At 41.1% G+C, this 17,604-nt stretch overlaps 2 protein-coding genes across 2 annotated transcripts in view; both read left to right on the top strand.

The window, feature by feature from the left end:
* Nucleotides 1-17,604, top strand: part of DUSP16 (dual specificity phosphatase 16) — a 618,435-nt gene that overhangs the window by 211,664 nt on the left and 389,167 nt on the right. The window lies entirely within an intron of this gene.
* Nucleotides 1-17,604, top strand: part of LOC134501531 (potassium voltage-gated channel subfamily KQT member 1-like) — a 212,319-nt gene that overhangs the window by 12,906 nt on the left and 181,809 nt on the right. Inside the window, exons 2-10 of the mRNA XM_063309372.1 lie at nucleotides 1,560-1,650; nucleotides 2,628-2,754; nucleotides 8,094-8,172; nucleotides 11,699-11,795; nucleotides 12,513-12,653; nucleotides 14,081-14,191; nucleotides 14,578-14,673; nucleotides 14,904-15,029; nucleotides 17,103-17,262. Coding sequence (XP_063165442.1) covers nucleotides 1,560-1,650; nucleotides 2,628-2,754; nucleotides 8,094-8,172; nucleotides 11,699-11,795; nucleotides 12,513-12,653; nucleotides 14,081-14,191; nucleotides 14,578-14,673; nucleotides 14,904-15,029; nucleotides 17,103-17,262 — 1,028 coding nt within the window. The remainder of the gene's footprint in view (nucleotides 1-1,559; nucleotides 1,651-2,627; nucleotides 2,755-8,093; nucleotides 8,173-11,698; nucleotides 11,796-12,512; nucleotides 12,654-14,080; nucleotides 14,192-14,577; nucleotides 14,674-14,903; nucleotides 15,030-17,102; nucleotides 17,263-17,604) is intronic.

Raw genomic sequence — 17,604 nt, 5'->3', positions numbered from 1 at the left:
CCAAAGAAACCCCCCCAGAACCCGCCCCCCCAGAACCTCTCTTGAGGTTTGGAATGATGTAAACTTGGAACAGGGCTATGAAAGGGGTTCTTAGTTTGTGTTATAATTCCCACCTATGGCATGTTTATGCAATTAATGTTACAGCCTTCCATTAAGATTGGTATAGGCAGCCACATTTTAAACCAATCACTTCAGAGACCATCCAAAGCACAAGGATAATCTGTCACTAAGATAACCAAATGGGGGATTAGAAATTAGGATCAAGGAAAATTGAATTGTTGGGTTTAATCTGGGGATCACAGCTGGTTTGCAAAAAAGAGAGAACAAATCCCAGGCCACATCAAACTCAGAACTATAATTTTCACATGACAAAATTCAAGTTTATGAAGACTGTCCTGATCATTTTAATGTTACTCCAGATTCTTATAACAATTTCTTTCTCTACAGAACAAAGCCTTTTTTGATTTTTTTGATATAAGACAAAGAATATGGGCAAATGTTAGAGAGATGAGATGTGTATACATATACACACACACTTATTATATAGAGAGATAGATACATAGATATAATTTTGACAATACACACACACACACACACACAAATATATATGTTGCATTTGTTTATTTAAATTACCTGTAGAGCTGCCCACCTCACAGCAGTGACTCTAGGCAGTGTGCAAAGATTAAAACCACCACCAGAACGTATAACCCATGATGCCCTGGTTAAAACAACAACAGCCAAAACCAGAAGCAGAGTTCACCTTATCTCTTGGCCCAAATGCCTGGGGAACAGCAAAATCTCAAGTCAGAAGTACCAGCGTTAGCATAGATTTTTTTTTTTTTTTTAAATCATGGAAAAGGGATGGAAACAGGAGATCATCCAAATCTCCCACTTAGGTGCCTACCATACATTTCTGCAGAGAGGTATACAGCAAGGTGGAGAGATTAGGATTTAGAAACAATAACACTTCAGTAATGCTTCTCCTCTCTCTGACAAATATCTATGTATTTGGCTTAAGGCTATAGAATTCTCTCTCCTTTTTTAAAAAATCCTGTTTTTCTTGGTGAAAAGCCATTCAGCAGCCAAGGTCTAGTATCCTCAGCTGAAAAAAAGAGGGGAGGGTACCAGATGCTAGAAGCCCCTTCAAGACGATTGCATCCAAGTCTCCCGAGCTGAAGCAGAACACAGTCTGACAATCAGCATTCAAAAACGCTGCCTCTTTCTGCCAATTCTCTAAAACGCTGAGAAATCAGTTGGCAGGGAGACATGAGAGAAATTGAAGATACACTAGAAAGCATGCATAGCTCAGGGTGTGTGGGTGGTGTGAGATTCTCTGAGCGAGGTTCAGCGGTTGCAAACATTTCATGACCGTACTTGGTAACTCCATCTGTGCAAGAGATGCGGGGAAGTGAGGTCTGTTGATGGGTAAGTGTTAGACAAATGGCTCCACCTTCTTCTATGGCTTACAATATGTTTATGCTTAAAAGAGGAGAAAACTTCATATTTTTAAAGTAAATTACTGCTCTTTGGTCATCATTTCTTTTGTTTTGTTCCTATAGATTTCTACTGGTGCTGATTTGTTTAATTTTCAGTGTTCTGTCTACTATAGAACATTATGCGGAATTTGCCACTGGAACACTGTTTTGGATGGTAAGTGAAATCAGTGGAAATTATCGTAAGATTTCTCTGTAAAGTTGGAGTCTTTTATACTATTGTTGGGATAAGGCCCTTTGAACTGTACGTGCTAATTTATATTTCAGTCTGGATCACAGTCTCAAAAACAAAGTCTATAAGAATATTAATATCAATGTTATGCATCCTCTCCCTACACCAGCATTTCTCAACCTTGCAACTTTAAGATAGATGGACTTCAACTCCCAGAATTCTACCTATCTTAAGTTGCCAAGGTTGAGAAATGCTGCCCTATACCACGGGAGAAGAAGACAACTTTATCCCCAGTTGAGCTTTCTGTTTTTGTCAAAAATCACTCTTGTCCATACTTTTTTGGAAGAGCATCCAGTTTTTCATATTTTTACACTTAGATTAACTTGACCCCTCCACCAAAATAATTACTTTTATAAACTTTTCTATTTACAGTTGTTTCGCATTGTGGTACTATTGATCATTCATTATAATTTTTAATGTATTTGAATTGCAACCTCAAATGTTCGAAATAGGCTATCAAAGACATTTCCTCCAAGCAAAATTTATTTATTATCCACATTTGGATTTTAACAGCTCAGTGCTGGCACACTGGATGCCCTCAGAGGAACAATATAATTACATACTTTTATCATTACATAATTATGAGCAGAGAGAAAAAGAAACACACCAAGCATCTCAGCGTGCCAAATGTTCCTGTTTTATTATTATATTCCTTGATGCAATTCTCCTTGATGAGAAACGCCATTTTGCCAGGATGGCTGGTGTGGCTCTAGGAATTATTGGGGAAAACTTGTGCCCCCCAGTGTGCCAAGAACAGGCGTGGAAGTTGGGGGCTTGGGGCTGGCAAGGACGGAAGGGGCTGTTCCTGCATCGGGCCACTTTTTAATATAAAATGTTTTCTTAATGGTTGATGTAAATGCAATATGTAAAAAAGAAAAAAGCATTATTGTTTCTGATTTTAGGAAATTGTCCTGGTGGTGTTTTTTGGAGCTGAATATGTGGTGAGGCTCTGGTCTGCTGGTTGCCGAAGCAAATATGTTGGAATTAAAGGAAGAATACGTTTTGCCAGGAAGCCGATATCAATAATAGGTGAGCGTTTCTTTAAAATAACCTTCCAGTTGTCTAGTGCAGTGTTTCTCAACCGTGGCAACTTTAAGAGGTGTGGACTTCAACTCCCAGAATCCCCCAGCTAGCCATGGCTGGCTGGGGGATTCTGGGAGTTGAAGCCCACACCTCTTAAAGTTGCCGAGGTTGAGAAACACTGGTCTTGTGTATTAAGAGCAAGAAGTTTGTTCAAATTTGAGGGGTGTTATTACTATCCTAATGCCTTCCTGCTTTACCTCTGTCCATGATTATGAATTTTCCAGGAGACCTAAGAAAGTTGCCTCTTTTCCGCACCAGTTCTCCCTCCCTTGTGCAACAGGGAGATAATCATGCTGCCCTGTCTTTAATGCTGTCACTTTTTTTACCAAGGGGTGCAGAACAGTTGTAAAGTCAGATGCTTTGTGAAGGCCACGTCCTGGGCAAAGTGCAAAGTGGGTTCTAGAGGTGGTGCAGCAGAAACAGTTTTTAAAACATTCAGTCCAGGAACTGCATAAAACAGAGCGTAACAATGTTCAGCTTAAGAGATTTTAGAATTGAAAAATAATATTAAATACATTTTAATATGATTTTCCCACTGTGCAAATACGTCAAGACTGAGGCTACGCTACGTGTTTTGTTGGATTCTTGATGGAATCAGAACATCTAAAGTGCCTGTACAGTGGTGGTAAAAATTAAAGGGCAGAATTGTATTGATGAGCTAAACTCTTCCTCACTGGCTGTTCCTTCCTAGTAAAACCATTTTTGGTCAATCCAGATCCTTTTCCCAGTGAATTAATTTGAACCTGAAATTCTTCTTGAAATAAAAGCAGACAAGGTAAGAGGCAGGAGTGTCTACAGGGTATGATCAAAAAAGTCAAGATGGTGGCCACAACATACAATCAACACTCGACCCGTTTTTTATGTACATCACTGATAACAGATGGGCAAAGCTGAACTTCCACCACCACAGCTGCCATCTTGATTGTTTTTCCCACATCCTTGGACACCTCTGATAAATGTTTTGAGGAGGAAAGGAGCATAGATGATATCTACTCAAGACTGCATCAGCAGAGAGAGTGAAATCATGCAGACCTGATGGGGAACATAAGACACAGTGGAGGCTCCTTCAGGATTGCATAGTAGGTATAGTCTAAGAAGATAAACCGAGGACAAGAAATATCATACAACAGGTTCAGAGGGGACTGATGTAGAGGGTTGTTGAGGCACAGATATCAAAGTGTTAAGGTGAGCAAAACTCTGGGTTCTGAGCACTAAGTCATCCCAAAAGTCATTTCCATCATTATGCTGTCATCTGCCTGAGGCTTTTATACTGTAATGGACTGGCCATTGACTAAGGTCATCACTACAGTCTGACACTTCAGCAAAGGATCGTTACCTTGTCGTGGTGCTGGAGCTTGAGCACCTCAATGATGCCATGAGCTAAACCGCAAAGGGCCACCCAAGACGGGAAGGTCATGACAGAGAGGTCAGACTAAATGCGATCCCTGGGGAAGGTCATGGCAACCCACCCCAGTATTCTTGCCGTGAAAACTAAATGGATCAGTGCAACCAGAGATATGTCGGTATACCATCGGAAGATGAGACCCCCAGGTCGGAAGATGGTCAAAATGCTACTGGGGAGGAACAGAGGATGAGTTCAACTAGCCCCAGACATGATGATGCAGCCAGCTCAAAGCCGAAAGGACGGCTAGCGGCCGACGGTGCTGGTGGTGAATGGCGAATCCGATGTTCTAAGGATCAACACGCCATTGGAACCTGGAATGTAAGATCTATGAGCCAGGGCAAATTGGATGTGGTTATTGGTGAGATGTCAAGGTTAAAGACAGACATTTTGGGCATCAGTGAACTGAAATGGACTGGAATGGGCCACTTCACATCAAATGACCACCAGATCTACTACTGTGGACAAGAGGACTACAGAAGAAATGGAGTAGCCTTCATAATTAATAGTAAAGTGGCTAAAGCAGTGCTTGGATACAATCCAAAAAATGATAGTATGATCTCAATTTCAATTCAGGGCAAGCCATCTAATATCACAGTGATCCAAATATATGCCCCAGCCACAGATGCTGAAGAAGCTGAAATAGATCAGTTCTGTGAGGATCTGCAGCACCTACTGGACAACACGCCTAAAAGAGATGTTATTTTCATCACGGGAGACTGGAATGCTAAGGTGGGCAGTCAAATGACACCTGGAATTACAGGTAAACATGGCCTGGGAGAACAAAACGAAGCAGGACATAGGCTGATAGAATTTTGCCAAGACAACTCACTCTGCATAACAAACACTCTCTTCCAACAACCTAAGAGACGGCTTTATACATGGACTTCACCAGATGGACAACACCGAAATCACATTGACTACATCCTTTGCAGCCAAAGGTGGCGGACATCTATACAGTCGGTAAAAACAAGACCTGGAGCTGACTGTAGTTCCGATCATGAACTTCTTCTTGCACAATTTAGGATCAGACTAAAGAGATTAGGGAAGACCCACAGATCAGCTAGATATGAGCTCACTAATATTCCTAAGGAATATGCAGTGGAGGTGAAGAATAGATTGAAGGGACTGGACTTAGTAGATAGGGTCCCGGAAGAACTATGGACAGAAGTTCGCAGCATTGTCCAGGAGGTGGCAACAAAATACATCCCAAAGAAAGAGAAAACCAAGAAGGCAAAATGGCTGTCTGCTGAGACACTAGAAGTAGCCCAAGAAAGAAGGAAAGCAAAAGGCAACAGTGATAGGGGGAGATATGCCCAAATAAATGCAAAATTCCAGAGGTTAGCCAGAAGAGATAAGGAATTATTTTTAAACAAGCAATGCGCGGAAGTGGAAGAAGACAATAGAATAGGAAGGACAAGAGACCTCTTCCAGAAAATTAGAAACATCGGAGGTAAATTCCAGGCCAAAATGGGTATGATCAAAAACAAAGATGGCAAGGACCTAACAGAAGAAGAAGAGATCAAGAAAAGGTGGCAAGAATACACAGAAGACCTGTATAGGAAGGATAACAATATCGGGGATAGCTTTGACGGTGTGGTCAGGGAGCTAGAGCCAGACATCCTAAAGAGTGAGGTTGAATGGGCCTGAAGAAGCATTGCTAATAAGAAGGCAGCAGGAGATGATGGCATCCCAGCTAAACTGTTCAAAATGTTACAAGATGATGCTGTCAAGGTAATGCATGCTATATGCCAGTAAATTTGGAAAACACAAGAATGGCCATCAGATTGGAAAAAATCAACTTATATCCCCATACCAAAAAAGGGGAACACTAAAGAATGTTCAAACTATCGAACAGTGGCACTCATTTCACATGCCAGTAAGGTAATGCTCAAGATCCTGCAAGGTAGACTTCAGCAGTTCATGGAGCGAAAATTGCCAGATGTACAAGCTGGCTTTAGAAAAGGCAGAGGAACTAGAGACCAAATTGCCAATATCCGCTGGATAATGGAAAAAGCCAGGGAGTTTCAGAAAAACATCTATTTCTGTTTTATTGACTATTCTAAAGCCTTTGACTGTGTGGACCATAACAAATTGTGGCAAGTTCTTTGTCTATCATCTTGTCTGCCTCCTGAAGAATCTGTATAACGACCAAGTAGCAACAGTAAGAACAGACCACGGAACAACGGACTGGTTTAAGATTGGGAAAGGAGTACGGCAGGGCTGTATACTCTCACCCTACCTATTCAACTTGTATGCAGAACACATCATGCGACAAGCTGGGCTTGAGAAATCCAAGGCTGGAGTTAAAATCTCTGGAAGAAACATTAACAATCTCAGATATGCAGATGATACCACTTTGATGGCTGAAAGTGAAGAGGAACTGAGGAGCCTTATCATGAAGGTGAAAGAAGAAAGTGCAAAAGCTGGCTTGCAGCTAAACCTCAAAAAAACCAAGATTATGGCAACCAGCTTGATTGATAACTGGCAAATAGAGGGAGAAAATGTAGAAGCAGTGAAAGACTTTGTATTCCTAGGTGCGAAGATTACTGCAGATGCTGACTGCAGTCAGGAAATCAGAAGACGCTTAATCCTTGGGAGAAGAGCAATGGCAAATCTCGATAAAATAGTTAAGAGCAGAGACATCACACTGACAACAAAGGCCCGCATAGTTAAAGCAATGGTGTTCCCTGTAGTAACATATGGCTGCGAGAGCTGGACCATAAGGAAGGCTGAGCGAAGGAAGATAGATGCTTTTGAACTGTGGTGTTGGAGGAAAATTCTGAGAGTGCCTTGGACTGCAAGAAGATCCAACCAGTCCATCCTCCAGGAAATAAAGCCAGACTGCTCACTTGAGGGAATGATATTAAAGGCAAAACTGAAATACTTTGGCCACATCATGAGAAGACAGGACACCCTGGAGAAGATGCTGATGCTGGGGAGAGTGGAGGGCAAAAGGAAGAGGGGCCTACCAAGGGCAAGGTGGATGGATGATATTCTAGAGGTGACGGACTTGTCCCTGGGGGAGCCGGGGGTGTTGACAACCGACAGGGAGCTCTGGCGTGGGCTGGTCCATGAAGTCACGAAGAGTCGGAAGCGACTAAACGAATAAACAACAAACACAGTCTGACAGGCCATTGTTCTGGCCACATAGACTTGTAGTCCTGTGTCATTCTGTTTGCTGGTCCCCAGCCCTACACCAATGATCATGTCATGGATCTGGAAGTTGCAAGGTTAGCTCAACATCAGAGGGATGTGTTATTCTCGCGGGTGGAGTGGACATGCTCTGCATTTGACTCTCCCCTGATATTGGGTCTTTTGGACAGAGGCTGAATAATAGATCTATGTTCTCAGCAGACACTTTCCCTTCTCTAAGAAGGACTCATCTAACAGATTCAACCATCCATCCATCCCTCCAGAATAGGAAGTCAGTTGCCCTCCCATGATGCAATTTTGTCTTCTTCACAATTTGTTTCTTCTTGTTGCAAATTACTAATAGTTAAATGTTTGACTACAACTTTTCAGAGTATTTCAAAGTCTTAAAATATATTACCTTGTAATCCTTACTACCACCGTATAAGGTGGACCAATATTTATTTCTTTGTTTGTTTCTTCATTAGATGTATACTCACCACTATCCACAGACTCTCAGGAGTTAGCAATAGCTACATGGCAATCAACAGTTCAATAAAAGAACAATAAAATACTTATACTGGAGTAACTGAGATAGTAGCTCTAAGCTAGGATGACTATTCAAAGAACATGTAAAAATTCCTTCATAATACTAATTCTCAGAAATAATCAAAGCTTGTTTTATAGAAGGTTTTCTTTTCATGAACGGTGCTAAAGCATATAAACTGTTTTACTATCTGTTTATCAACAGATCTCATCGTTGTGATAGCTTCAATTATTGTTCTGAGTGTGGGATCAAACGGACAAGTGTTTGCTACATCTGCAATAAGGTATGTGATACAGTTTTAGTAGATTATTTAAAAATATCCTGCTGCTCAACTTTGAGTTGATTTAAATCTTGCCTACATGCATACATTCTGATTGCTATATCATGGTTGTTGTGATTTTCTATGAATAAAAAACTATCAAAGGACAGATTTGTGGTGCCTTAGAATCCTACTTCAGAATATACACTAGAATATAAAAGTAGAGAGAGATTTTTTTTAAAAAATAGGAAAACCATATGATTCTTTCCATGGTATTTCCTTTGGCCTAGTTACACATATTCTTCCTTTCTCAACCCGGGTTCTGTGGAGCCCTCAGTTTCCACGAGAGGTCACCAGGGGTTCCCTGGGAGATCACAATTTATTTTAAAAATTATTTCAAATTTGGGCAACTTCACATTAAAGAGGTAACTTTCATTCTTTATTTTCAGTTTAAGGACACTGTTAATGCATATATACAAGCCTAGCCATGAAACGAATAGAATAATTTTGTAACTTCTGGCGTATCTTTGAGCCTGAATGTGCAGGGGGTCCCCCAGGCCTGGAAAATATTTCAAGGGTTCCTCCAGGGTCAAAAGGTTGAGAAAGGCTGCAGTAGGGTCTTCAGGCAGAAAGCCTTTCCAGACATAGGAATTTTGTGTAGTGATTTGAAATAAATAAATGAAAATGAGGATAGGAGCAGAAGAGGAGAAGGAGTAGAACTGCTTGAAAAAGTGCCCTTTGATTATTTCCTTCTATTTTATCTGCCATTCTCTTGTAATCCATACCAAGGATTGAGAGGTCAGTGTCTCTGAGTATCTATAAAAGGAAGTGAGAGATGTGCATAAGGTTTTCAGCTGGACCATTTACAATCTGAAATACTCCATTTCAAACTTAAACCCCCCCATTTCAAGTCGAAAGTGTCTCAAAATGTGCCCCTAGTGTTTGAAGCAGCCTGTTTTGCTCTTGAAATATCTTCTTGGCACTCTCAGGGGGCATCTCAAGTTTGAACCGAGTCTTTAAAATTCAGTGTGGCTCATATTCTAAACGTTTGGCATATCCCTAAAATTAACACTCCAAAAACCTGTGATCGGATTCTACAATGAAGTGGTGGGTAAGTAATTATCAGGCCTGACTCTACATATAAATAGGTCAGGGTGTATATTACTGATGAGTAGGACCAGAAAAAGCACTAGCAGGAAGATTGCAGGGCTTGGTAACCACCGGTGATGGGCGTAACAGGCCCAGAACGAACCCCACAGCTTTGACCTGGAACTGGAAGAAGGGTCAGGAGAAGACAAAGAACAGCACTGTAGATTTCAGAAAGCAATGATTTTTCTCAGTCTCCATCTCCTTAGCTTCTTATCAAAACAAAGAGAGAGATAAAAAATATTTATTCTTTTTCCTGCAAATAAAAACGTCTTCATTATTGCACCTATCGTTGTTATTGTTTTCCTATACCAGGGATTCTCAAACTTTGCAGTACCTCAACCCCCTTAATTATATTGTTGGTCCCAAATTAGGGATTAGCTGGATTTTGTCCGGTGCGATTCCCAATAACACAGGACGTGAGAATTCTTTAGCAGCTACTCGTTTACTTCAGACAGTCTGTAACAAAGGAGGACCTCTCTTGAAGGCAGAGAGGCCCCGAGCTCAGGCAAAACAACAACTTATATAGGGTTTTACAGCAGGAAACAAAGGTATTAAATTCTGTCATTGGCTAGTCTCTCTTGCACCTGTGCAGAAGGCTTACACACTACATGTTATTCCATAATAATCCTTAGCATGTTGCATGTTTTTCTAAAATCTCCTCCCCTGGGCGTGTTCCTTAGTATTATAATGAACTTTTAGGATACACTAGGTTAAATGGTGGGCTCGTTACTATGGTGATTAATGACTTCTTGACTACTTAGACATTTGTATCATCACTTTCCAAGTAAACCAGCATCATTAGACCACTTTGGGACTTTCCATCCTGACAGGTACAATGTACAATAATACTGCAGAACATTTCAGGGCTTTCCAGCTCACCCAGGTGCAACGCTCTGCTTTATATCAGGTTTACCACATCCTCCAGAAGCTTTGCTTGCATGCATTGCTTGGCTCTGCTCAACATATTTCCTAGCATATTTCTTAAGCTTTTATGTCCTAAATAATCCTGGACAGGCCATGAGCTATAAATGTCTTGTTCCCAGAAGGGCAAGAGGTCCACTTGCAAATGTTCAGCCAGCATGGGGAATTCTGGGAATTGAAGCTTAAAGTTGCCAAGGTTGAGAAACTCTGCTCTGGGGGATTGCAACACATGGACTGAGAACACTCACCCTATAAAAGGGAGAGTTAGCTAGAGCGAATGCAAAGACTACGGTGGGATCGGTTTCGTAAGTGTACCCAGGAAGGTGTTTGGCAAAAACCTGATCAAAAAGCTGTGAGAGATGATCGTGAGCAAATCTTGGCAACTGCAGTCCAGTGTAGTGCAGCGCAAGGGTGTGGAGGCTGTGATGTTGCACTCTGGCAAGTGCATTGAGAACAGTGTGAAGGTGAGAAAGGTTGCTGTTGGTTTGTTGACTTAGAGAAAGGTATGATAAAGCGAAAGGCCTGAATGATGGCATGTTTTGCATGAATTTGGAATTAAAAGTTGGCTGTTGAAAGTTGGTTGCTGATAAGAGTGAAGGTTTTTCTTTTGTTTAGTTTGTTTAGTTTCTTTGTTTTGTGCCTTTGAGTCACTGCTGACTCCTGGCGACTGCCTGGACCAGTCCCTGCAGTTTTCTTGGCCATGTTTTTCAGAAGTGGTTTGCCATTGCCTCCTTCCCAGGGCTGAGAAAATGGGACTGGCTCAGGGTCACCCCGCTGGCTTCGTGCCCAAGGCGGGACCAAAACTCACCCTCTCCCGGTTTCTAGCCTGGGACCTTCACCACAACACAAAACTGGCTCTAAGAGTGATATATGATGGAACAAAACATTGTATGAGGATAAATGAAGTGCTTAGTGAATGGTCCATGTCTGAATATGTGATATTTTCTTAGGTTTTTAACATATTTATAGACACACATCTAAAGAATCTTGTGGTGTCCTCAGAGGGGTGTTGGTTGGGGATGTGAACGTAGATGTACTTTTGTATGCAGATGTTGTTGTGTTATCTGAAAACTGGAATGATTTGCAGCAAATGTTCAGACTGTATAAGATCATGAGGAGAAAGGATACAAACACTGATCTATCAAAGACCCAGCTTTCAGTGTTTGAAAATGGACTGAATAATGGTAAACTGCAAATTTTGAGCAAGGGTGGTTCGCAAGGATATGTGGAGGTAGATTAGGTAAAATGGATTTAACTGTGTTTCTTATCTGATGCCTGAGTTTCTTTGGCTTACTGTGCCTTACTCCCATTCTGCACTTTGCATAACCCCCCCAAAAAGAATAGTGTGGTGGGTATGCACATACCGCGCGTATCAGCACAAGTGCCAGCTTCCCTGATCCCTCCTAATTCCAGCTGTTGACAGATGAAGAACTCCAGTCCCAATCTTCATCTGCGTTTTCTCTCCCAATGCTTATTTAAGGGGAATCCGGTTTCTGCAGATACTTCGCATGCTTCATGTAGACCGACAAGGTGGCACTTGGAGACTCCTGGGGTCCGTGGTTTTCATACATCGCCAGGTAGTGTGCATGAACAGATCATTATATATATATATATATATCTGACAGCCTCCTTTGACATTACGGAACTTTCATCATCACATCAAGTACAGCAAAAACAGCAGGGAAAAAGGAGTTGTTATGTGAACGTAGCATTTGAGTTACTGCTTGGAGGAGTTACCCTTGGGACCGAAGCCCAATGTCCTGACTAAGCAGGAACCACACCGAGACGAGGAATGAGCCTCTAGTGTTTTATTACTGCTACATTAGACAGAAAATCCTACCAAACTGAAAGAGCGTGGGAAACCCAGACAGATAAACCCCCAAAGTCAAGGCGGATCTGTTCTGAGTTTCTTTGAAGGACAGCTCAAAGCCTCTAAACTACGCGTGTGTTTTCCCCCCTGGATAGGGGCCCCCTCCTGCTCGCCACCCGTGCTCATGACACCCAAGTTACATATTGTTGCTCCTAAAATGCATATTATTGATTATTATTTGTCTTAGCTATAGGAGCCGACTTAGACAGTTCTTGAATCAATGCTAATTGTGGTTCACCAGGAGACATCCGTTACATCAAATGATGCAGTCATTTTCTCTACAGAGACGGTCAAGAGACAAGAACATTAAATATTAAAGATATTATTTTTAAAAAGTATTATAAAGTTGTTAAGCGAACGTAATATTGCTACTGTGTCCAAACATGCAAGCTATCAGTAAGTAATTCAGTGTTGCTCCTCTTAGGAACTCATAACTACCCTGTACATTGGATTCTTGGGGCTAATTTTCTCATCGTATTTTGTCTACCTTGCCGAGAAAGATGCAGTGGATGAGGAGGGACAAACTGGGTTTTCCAGCTATGCTGATGCTCTCTGGTGGGGTGTGGTAAGTCTTGCTCTCCGGAAGGTGTAGTTATTTGCATCAGAGCCTTGGAGGAGACATGGAAGCTGTGTGGTTCCTGGAAACTATGCATTTGATTAAAGAGGGAGGTATTACTAGACACAGGATACCATGACTTTGCAGCATCCTGCTGACATTTTGTTAGCTCAGATGAGGCTTTTCCTGGAACCAGGCAGCTAGCATCTTTTCAGCTTTGGACCTGAACAGGTGCACATCACTAATATACTGTCCTGCACAATTGTTCTCCCTAAATGAAAATCTTCAAAAGTGAGAATTGGATCCTTTTAATGGAAAGCAGTGTTTCTCAGCCTTGGGAGCTTTAAGACATGTGGATTTCAACAGGCTGGCTGGGGAATTCTGGGAGTTGAAGTCCACACGTCTTAAAGTTCCCAAGGCTGAGAAAGACTGCACTAGAGGAACCCATATGAAACAATCTGTAGTGTTAGGCGTGGATGAAAAGCAGTGCTTCCAAATCATTCAGTTTGGAAGTTAGATCTGAAGACTTTGCAATAAAAATTAAGCTTTCGCTACGTAAGTTATGATTCAGTCTAATGGAATTAACATGCAAAGTTGATCTGTCACTGCTATGATTAATTATAACTGAAGAGAATTTCCATGTTCAGAAGCTCTGAGCAGAGTAAGTATAAACTATGTGGGTTTCTTGAGAGCATTTGTGTGCCTGCAATTGGAAAAAGGATGTGGGGAGTAGACAACCTTGGATTTCATTCTTTTTAATTCTTTTTAATCACCACTATCGGTCTGGGAAATATAAATTACCATTAATTTATGGCAAATTTGTGTTGATATCACTATTTATTGGATAAATAAGGCTCCACATTTCCTGACATAACCCTCACCTGATTGTTCATAAACAAATATAAGCAAATGAAAGTGGCTAAAGCAAGAGAAAGAAATCAAATATTAAAATATGCAGGAATACAATATATAAAGCTGGTCCTCCTCATCTAGTTGTAATGACCCTGGTTATGTTTTCTGCCCTACTAATTGCAAAGAATTATAGAATGATTAAACCAACAGTTCAAATGTTGATGTGTGCTCAGGGTAAGCATCAGAGTTCCATAAATTTTAACCAGAGTTACTGCGGCTAATTTTTCAATCCCTCCCTCTGTTGGTCTTTTTCCTCAATCTTCTCCCCAAAGAGAAGGTGAAAAGGTGATTATTTCAAGGGAACATTTGGCATTTTTTTCAAATGAGGTATTTGTCTTCGTAGGTGACAACCTTTAGCAGTTACAGAGCAGTTCAACCACCAATAACCTGCATTTATTTGGTGTCTCCTACGGTACTTAGATATCACCCAAAACACAGGCTCAAGGTTTATGTATGTGCGTGGGTGTGTGAATGTATGCACGTATATGCCAGGCAAATTGCCCCCTTTCTCCTCCGCTGCATAGGTGACAGTGACGACCATTGGCTACGGGGATAAAGTGCCACAGACATGGATTGGCAAGACGATCGCATCCTGTTTCTCTGTGTTTGCAATCTCGTTCTTTGCTCTGCCTGCGGTGAGTGGGGATAGGATGCAACGAGGCAATGCTTTCTGATTTTGAGACTCTTCATCTACATAAATGTTCAGCTTATGCAGGGTGCCTGAAACTCGGGTGCTTGTGGGGGGAAACCTGTAAAAAAAGTCAAGATGGCGGCCACAAACATTCCAACGAAGCCCTGCCCCTTTTTATGCACTTCAGACAAATGAGGATTAGTTTGTTTGTTTATTCTGTTTACAAGCTGCCTAACTGCAAAGCAGCTCAAGGCAACATGCGAAAAATTTAAAAATGCTTGAGTAAACCCAGCAAAACGTAACCAATAATAATAAAGGAACAACAGAAGACCATGTCAGAGGTTAAAGGTTTCTTTTTAAAAAAAAAGAATGGCTTCTTTTGGTTTTCAGGGGATCCTGGGATCAGGATTTGCCCTCAAAGTACAGCAGAAACAGCGCCAGAAACATTTCAACAGGCAGATTCCTGCAGCGGCATCTCTAATTCAGGTAAATGTGGAATCATAATCGATTGAACCGTAAGAAGGGAATGACAAAGAGAGAAACTGCTGGGCTGAAATGTCATTTCCATTTGTGACCAGTGGGGGAGTGGGGAGAGCCGAGGATTCCGGTGAAATCGTTGCGCTCTCATGTTGGAAAAGTAAAATAAATAAATGCAAACAAAACTGCTTGCGTTGGGCATGTTATGAACTAGCAAGGCCCCCTTTTGCACCCTGCAGACTTTGTGGAGGAGTTACGCAGCAGAGAAACCGCACGGCTGCCTGGCCACCTGGAAAATCTACATTACGTCGGCTCAGAACCCCAAGAAAACAGCAGCACCATCCAGCCCAAATCTCAGAAAACAGGTCAGAAGGAGCTTTTTTAGTTATTTACATTTATAAGCCACTTTTCCTCAGGTGAGAAACCCGTGTTTTATCCTCACAACTCTACTACAATAGCAGGCCAAGGGATATATTTCTTTACGTAATGAATCAAACACACAAAAAAGGAAGAGTATTTAGATAGACAGACAGATGTGCATATAGGTAGGTAGAGTTGAGATAGATAGACATAGAGATAGAGAGATTTCTGTTAACGGGGCTTTCTCCTGCATTTCTCCCAAACTCTGTTTAGAATTCCATGCTTTATTTAACCCACGTTATATAGACAGAGATATAGAGATGGAGATGGAGATAGAGATAATTTCTCATCTATGCACATAAAGTTTTACAGAACAGTTTCAAAAAGGGTTTCACTCTCATTGTCCATCCATAATCTATGTCAGTAAGCAATCCATTCATACTTCACAAATATCAGGTTTCCAATCCAATGAGTAACGGGGGTCAACAATTTATCTCTCCAACACGGAAGGACTAGCCTCTTTGCAGTAAGAAGGGCACGCAGAGAATCCACTTCCACTGTCCATCTTTATGAAATAGGTGAGTTATTGAAAAGAGTATTGGCATTTGAAAAAGTTAAAACCAGTCTCCAAGTCAGGCTCATATATATGAAGACTTCTTCCCAGAAGAAGACAGTTTTAAGATGTACCAGGAACAAGTCTTTGAGTGAAGCGTTTTTTCTCATTGAATTTCCAACAATACAGTGATCTACGTATTGCTTTTCTGTACAAATACGACTGGGTCAAATAAATCCTAAATACACCCCTTGATTCTTCTCTGTCTCCAAACTGAGAGCATGCATCTTTCAACAAAAGTATTTTGGATTCTGACCTACTTGAATGGGACTCCAATATCCAGGCAGGTGAGGTTGGCATCATCGCAAACGTTTCTACCTGCATTATGGTTTTGCTTCTAACTCTCAGGGATGTTACTGACATATCTTTGTTTTCCAACAAAATTTCCACAAAATAAATTTATAAGAAAAAAATGTCATAGAAATCAGTACCTGTTTAAAAAAAACACGCAGTACTCTTTGAAAACCTGATTTGTTTTTAAGGGTCCTTATAACTTTGTTTTTGGGGGCAGAACATGGTCAAATTTTCACTGATGATAGCCTTGGGGTGAGATGCCACATATACAGCAATGAAGCTTCAGCTGAACCCCTTTTTAACCATCAGACTGTAAGGAAGCAGTAAATGTCATCCGAGGTTCAATAATGAGAAGGCAGACTAAGATTAAATCCAGACAAAATCAAGTTTCTGTTGGTCACAAAAATTCTGGCTCAAGATTTGGGATTCAATCCTTTGTTGAATGGGTTGTGATCCAGCTGAAAGATGAAGTTTGTAGTTTGGAAGTCCCCCTGATGTTGCTTTCTTCTGGATTTCATGCTGGTGGAAGAGGCCAGGAGTCCTTCTGGAGAACATCTTTCCTGGGTGAATTTGATTTGGCCACAGTTCCCTATCAGTGGGAACTGCAATGTGTTCTAAGTGGCCTAACTCTGAAGAATGTGCAGAAGTGACATAATGCAGTTGATATATCAGATCAAGAACACCTTACTAGACTGAAATAATCTGCATAGATCGGCAGTTGCCTTGTGGGTTCAGTTTAACAGCTTTATGCTAACAGGACTTTCTCTTGTATTTCTCCCAAACTCTGTTCAGAATTCCATGCTTTATTTAACCCACATTGCAATTATGCAAATGTAATTTTTTTATTACTTATTCCAGTTATACTTTTTCTAAAAACTGCTCCTGGCATTTAACATTATAAAATAAAATGTTCCAGTTTAAGAAAAGGTGAGGGGGAAAAAAATCAGCAAACGCTAGTTGCTGCCTATGAGCTTTATTTGAATACCAGGAATTTGAATAATGGCAAGGCATGTGAAGATTTGTTTAGAGAGCTCTAAATTACAACAGATTTGGGTATCTATCAGTTTTTGACTAATACGACGTTTTCAAAATTCTGTAACCGGCATAACCTTGTCCTGAACTTGGAGGTTCAGACTGCACCACAATATTTGAGTTTTCTGCTTTGTTTCAGAGTAAAAGATATAAGAGAAAAGGAAAACCTGGGCGTGATAATGGTTCCACATCTATAAATCCAGGAGACACGGCATTACCTGTTCCCCAAATTACTTACGACCACGTTGATGATCAAGAAGACAAGAAAGAATTGAATTTCTACCTTGATGAACCTGGAGGTAACGTGTGACTGTCCCTTTTTGACTTAGTACTTCTTGGATCTGGAAAAGAAACACAACTGCATGAATGAATTGGGGACTGGTGCCGCTGGAAGTAGCCTGACATCTGTGTGTGACACACATAAAAAACAGGGGGAGCTTCAATCACACTGTCACAGCCATAATTTTGATTATTTTGACCATACCTTGTGGACACCCCTGGGTGTGGCACCTACACACTTGCATGTTCCAAAGGATTTTCCCAGTTGAATCACAAGCATGTCACAGTTCACATGAGCTTGTAGTCTACCCAACTTTATTGGCCTGCAAGCATAAGAAACAATATTGAAATATTCCAATAGT

The sequence above is a fragment of the Candoia aspera genome, chromosome 7, assembly GCF_035149785.1.
Source record: "Candoia aspera isolate rCanAsp1 chromosome 7, rCanAsp1.hap2, whole genome shotgun sequence".
Classification (NCBI taxonomy): Eukaryota; Metazoa; Chordata; class Lepidosauria; order Squamata; family Boidae; genus Candoia; species Candoia aspera.
Note: the sequence above shows the minus strand (reverse complement) of the source record. Positions and strands in the feature narration are given on the sequence as shown.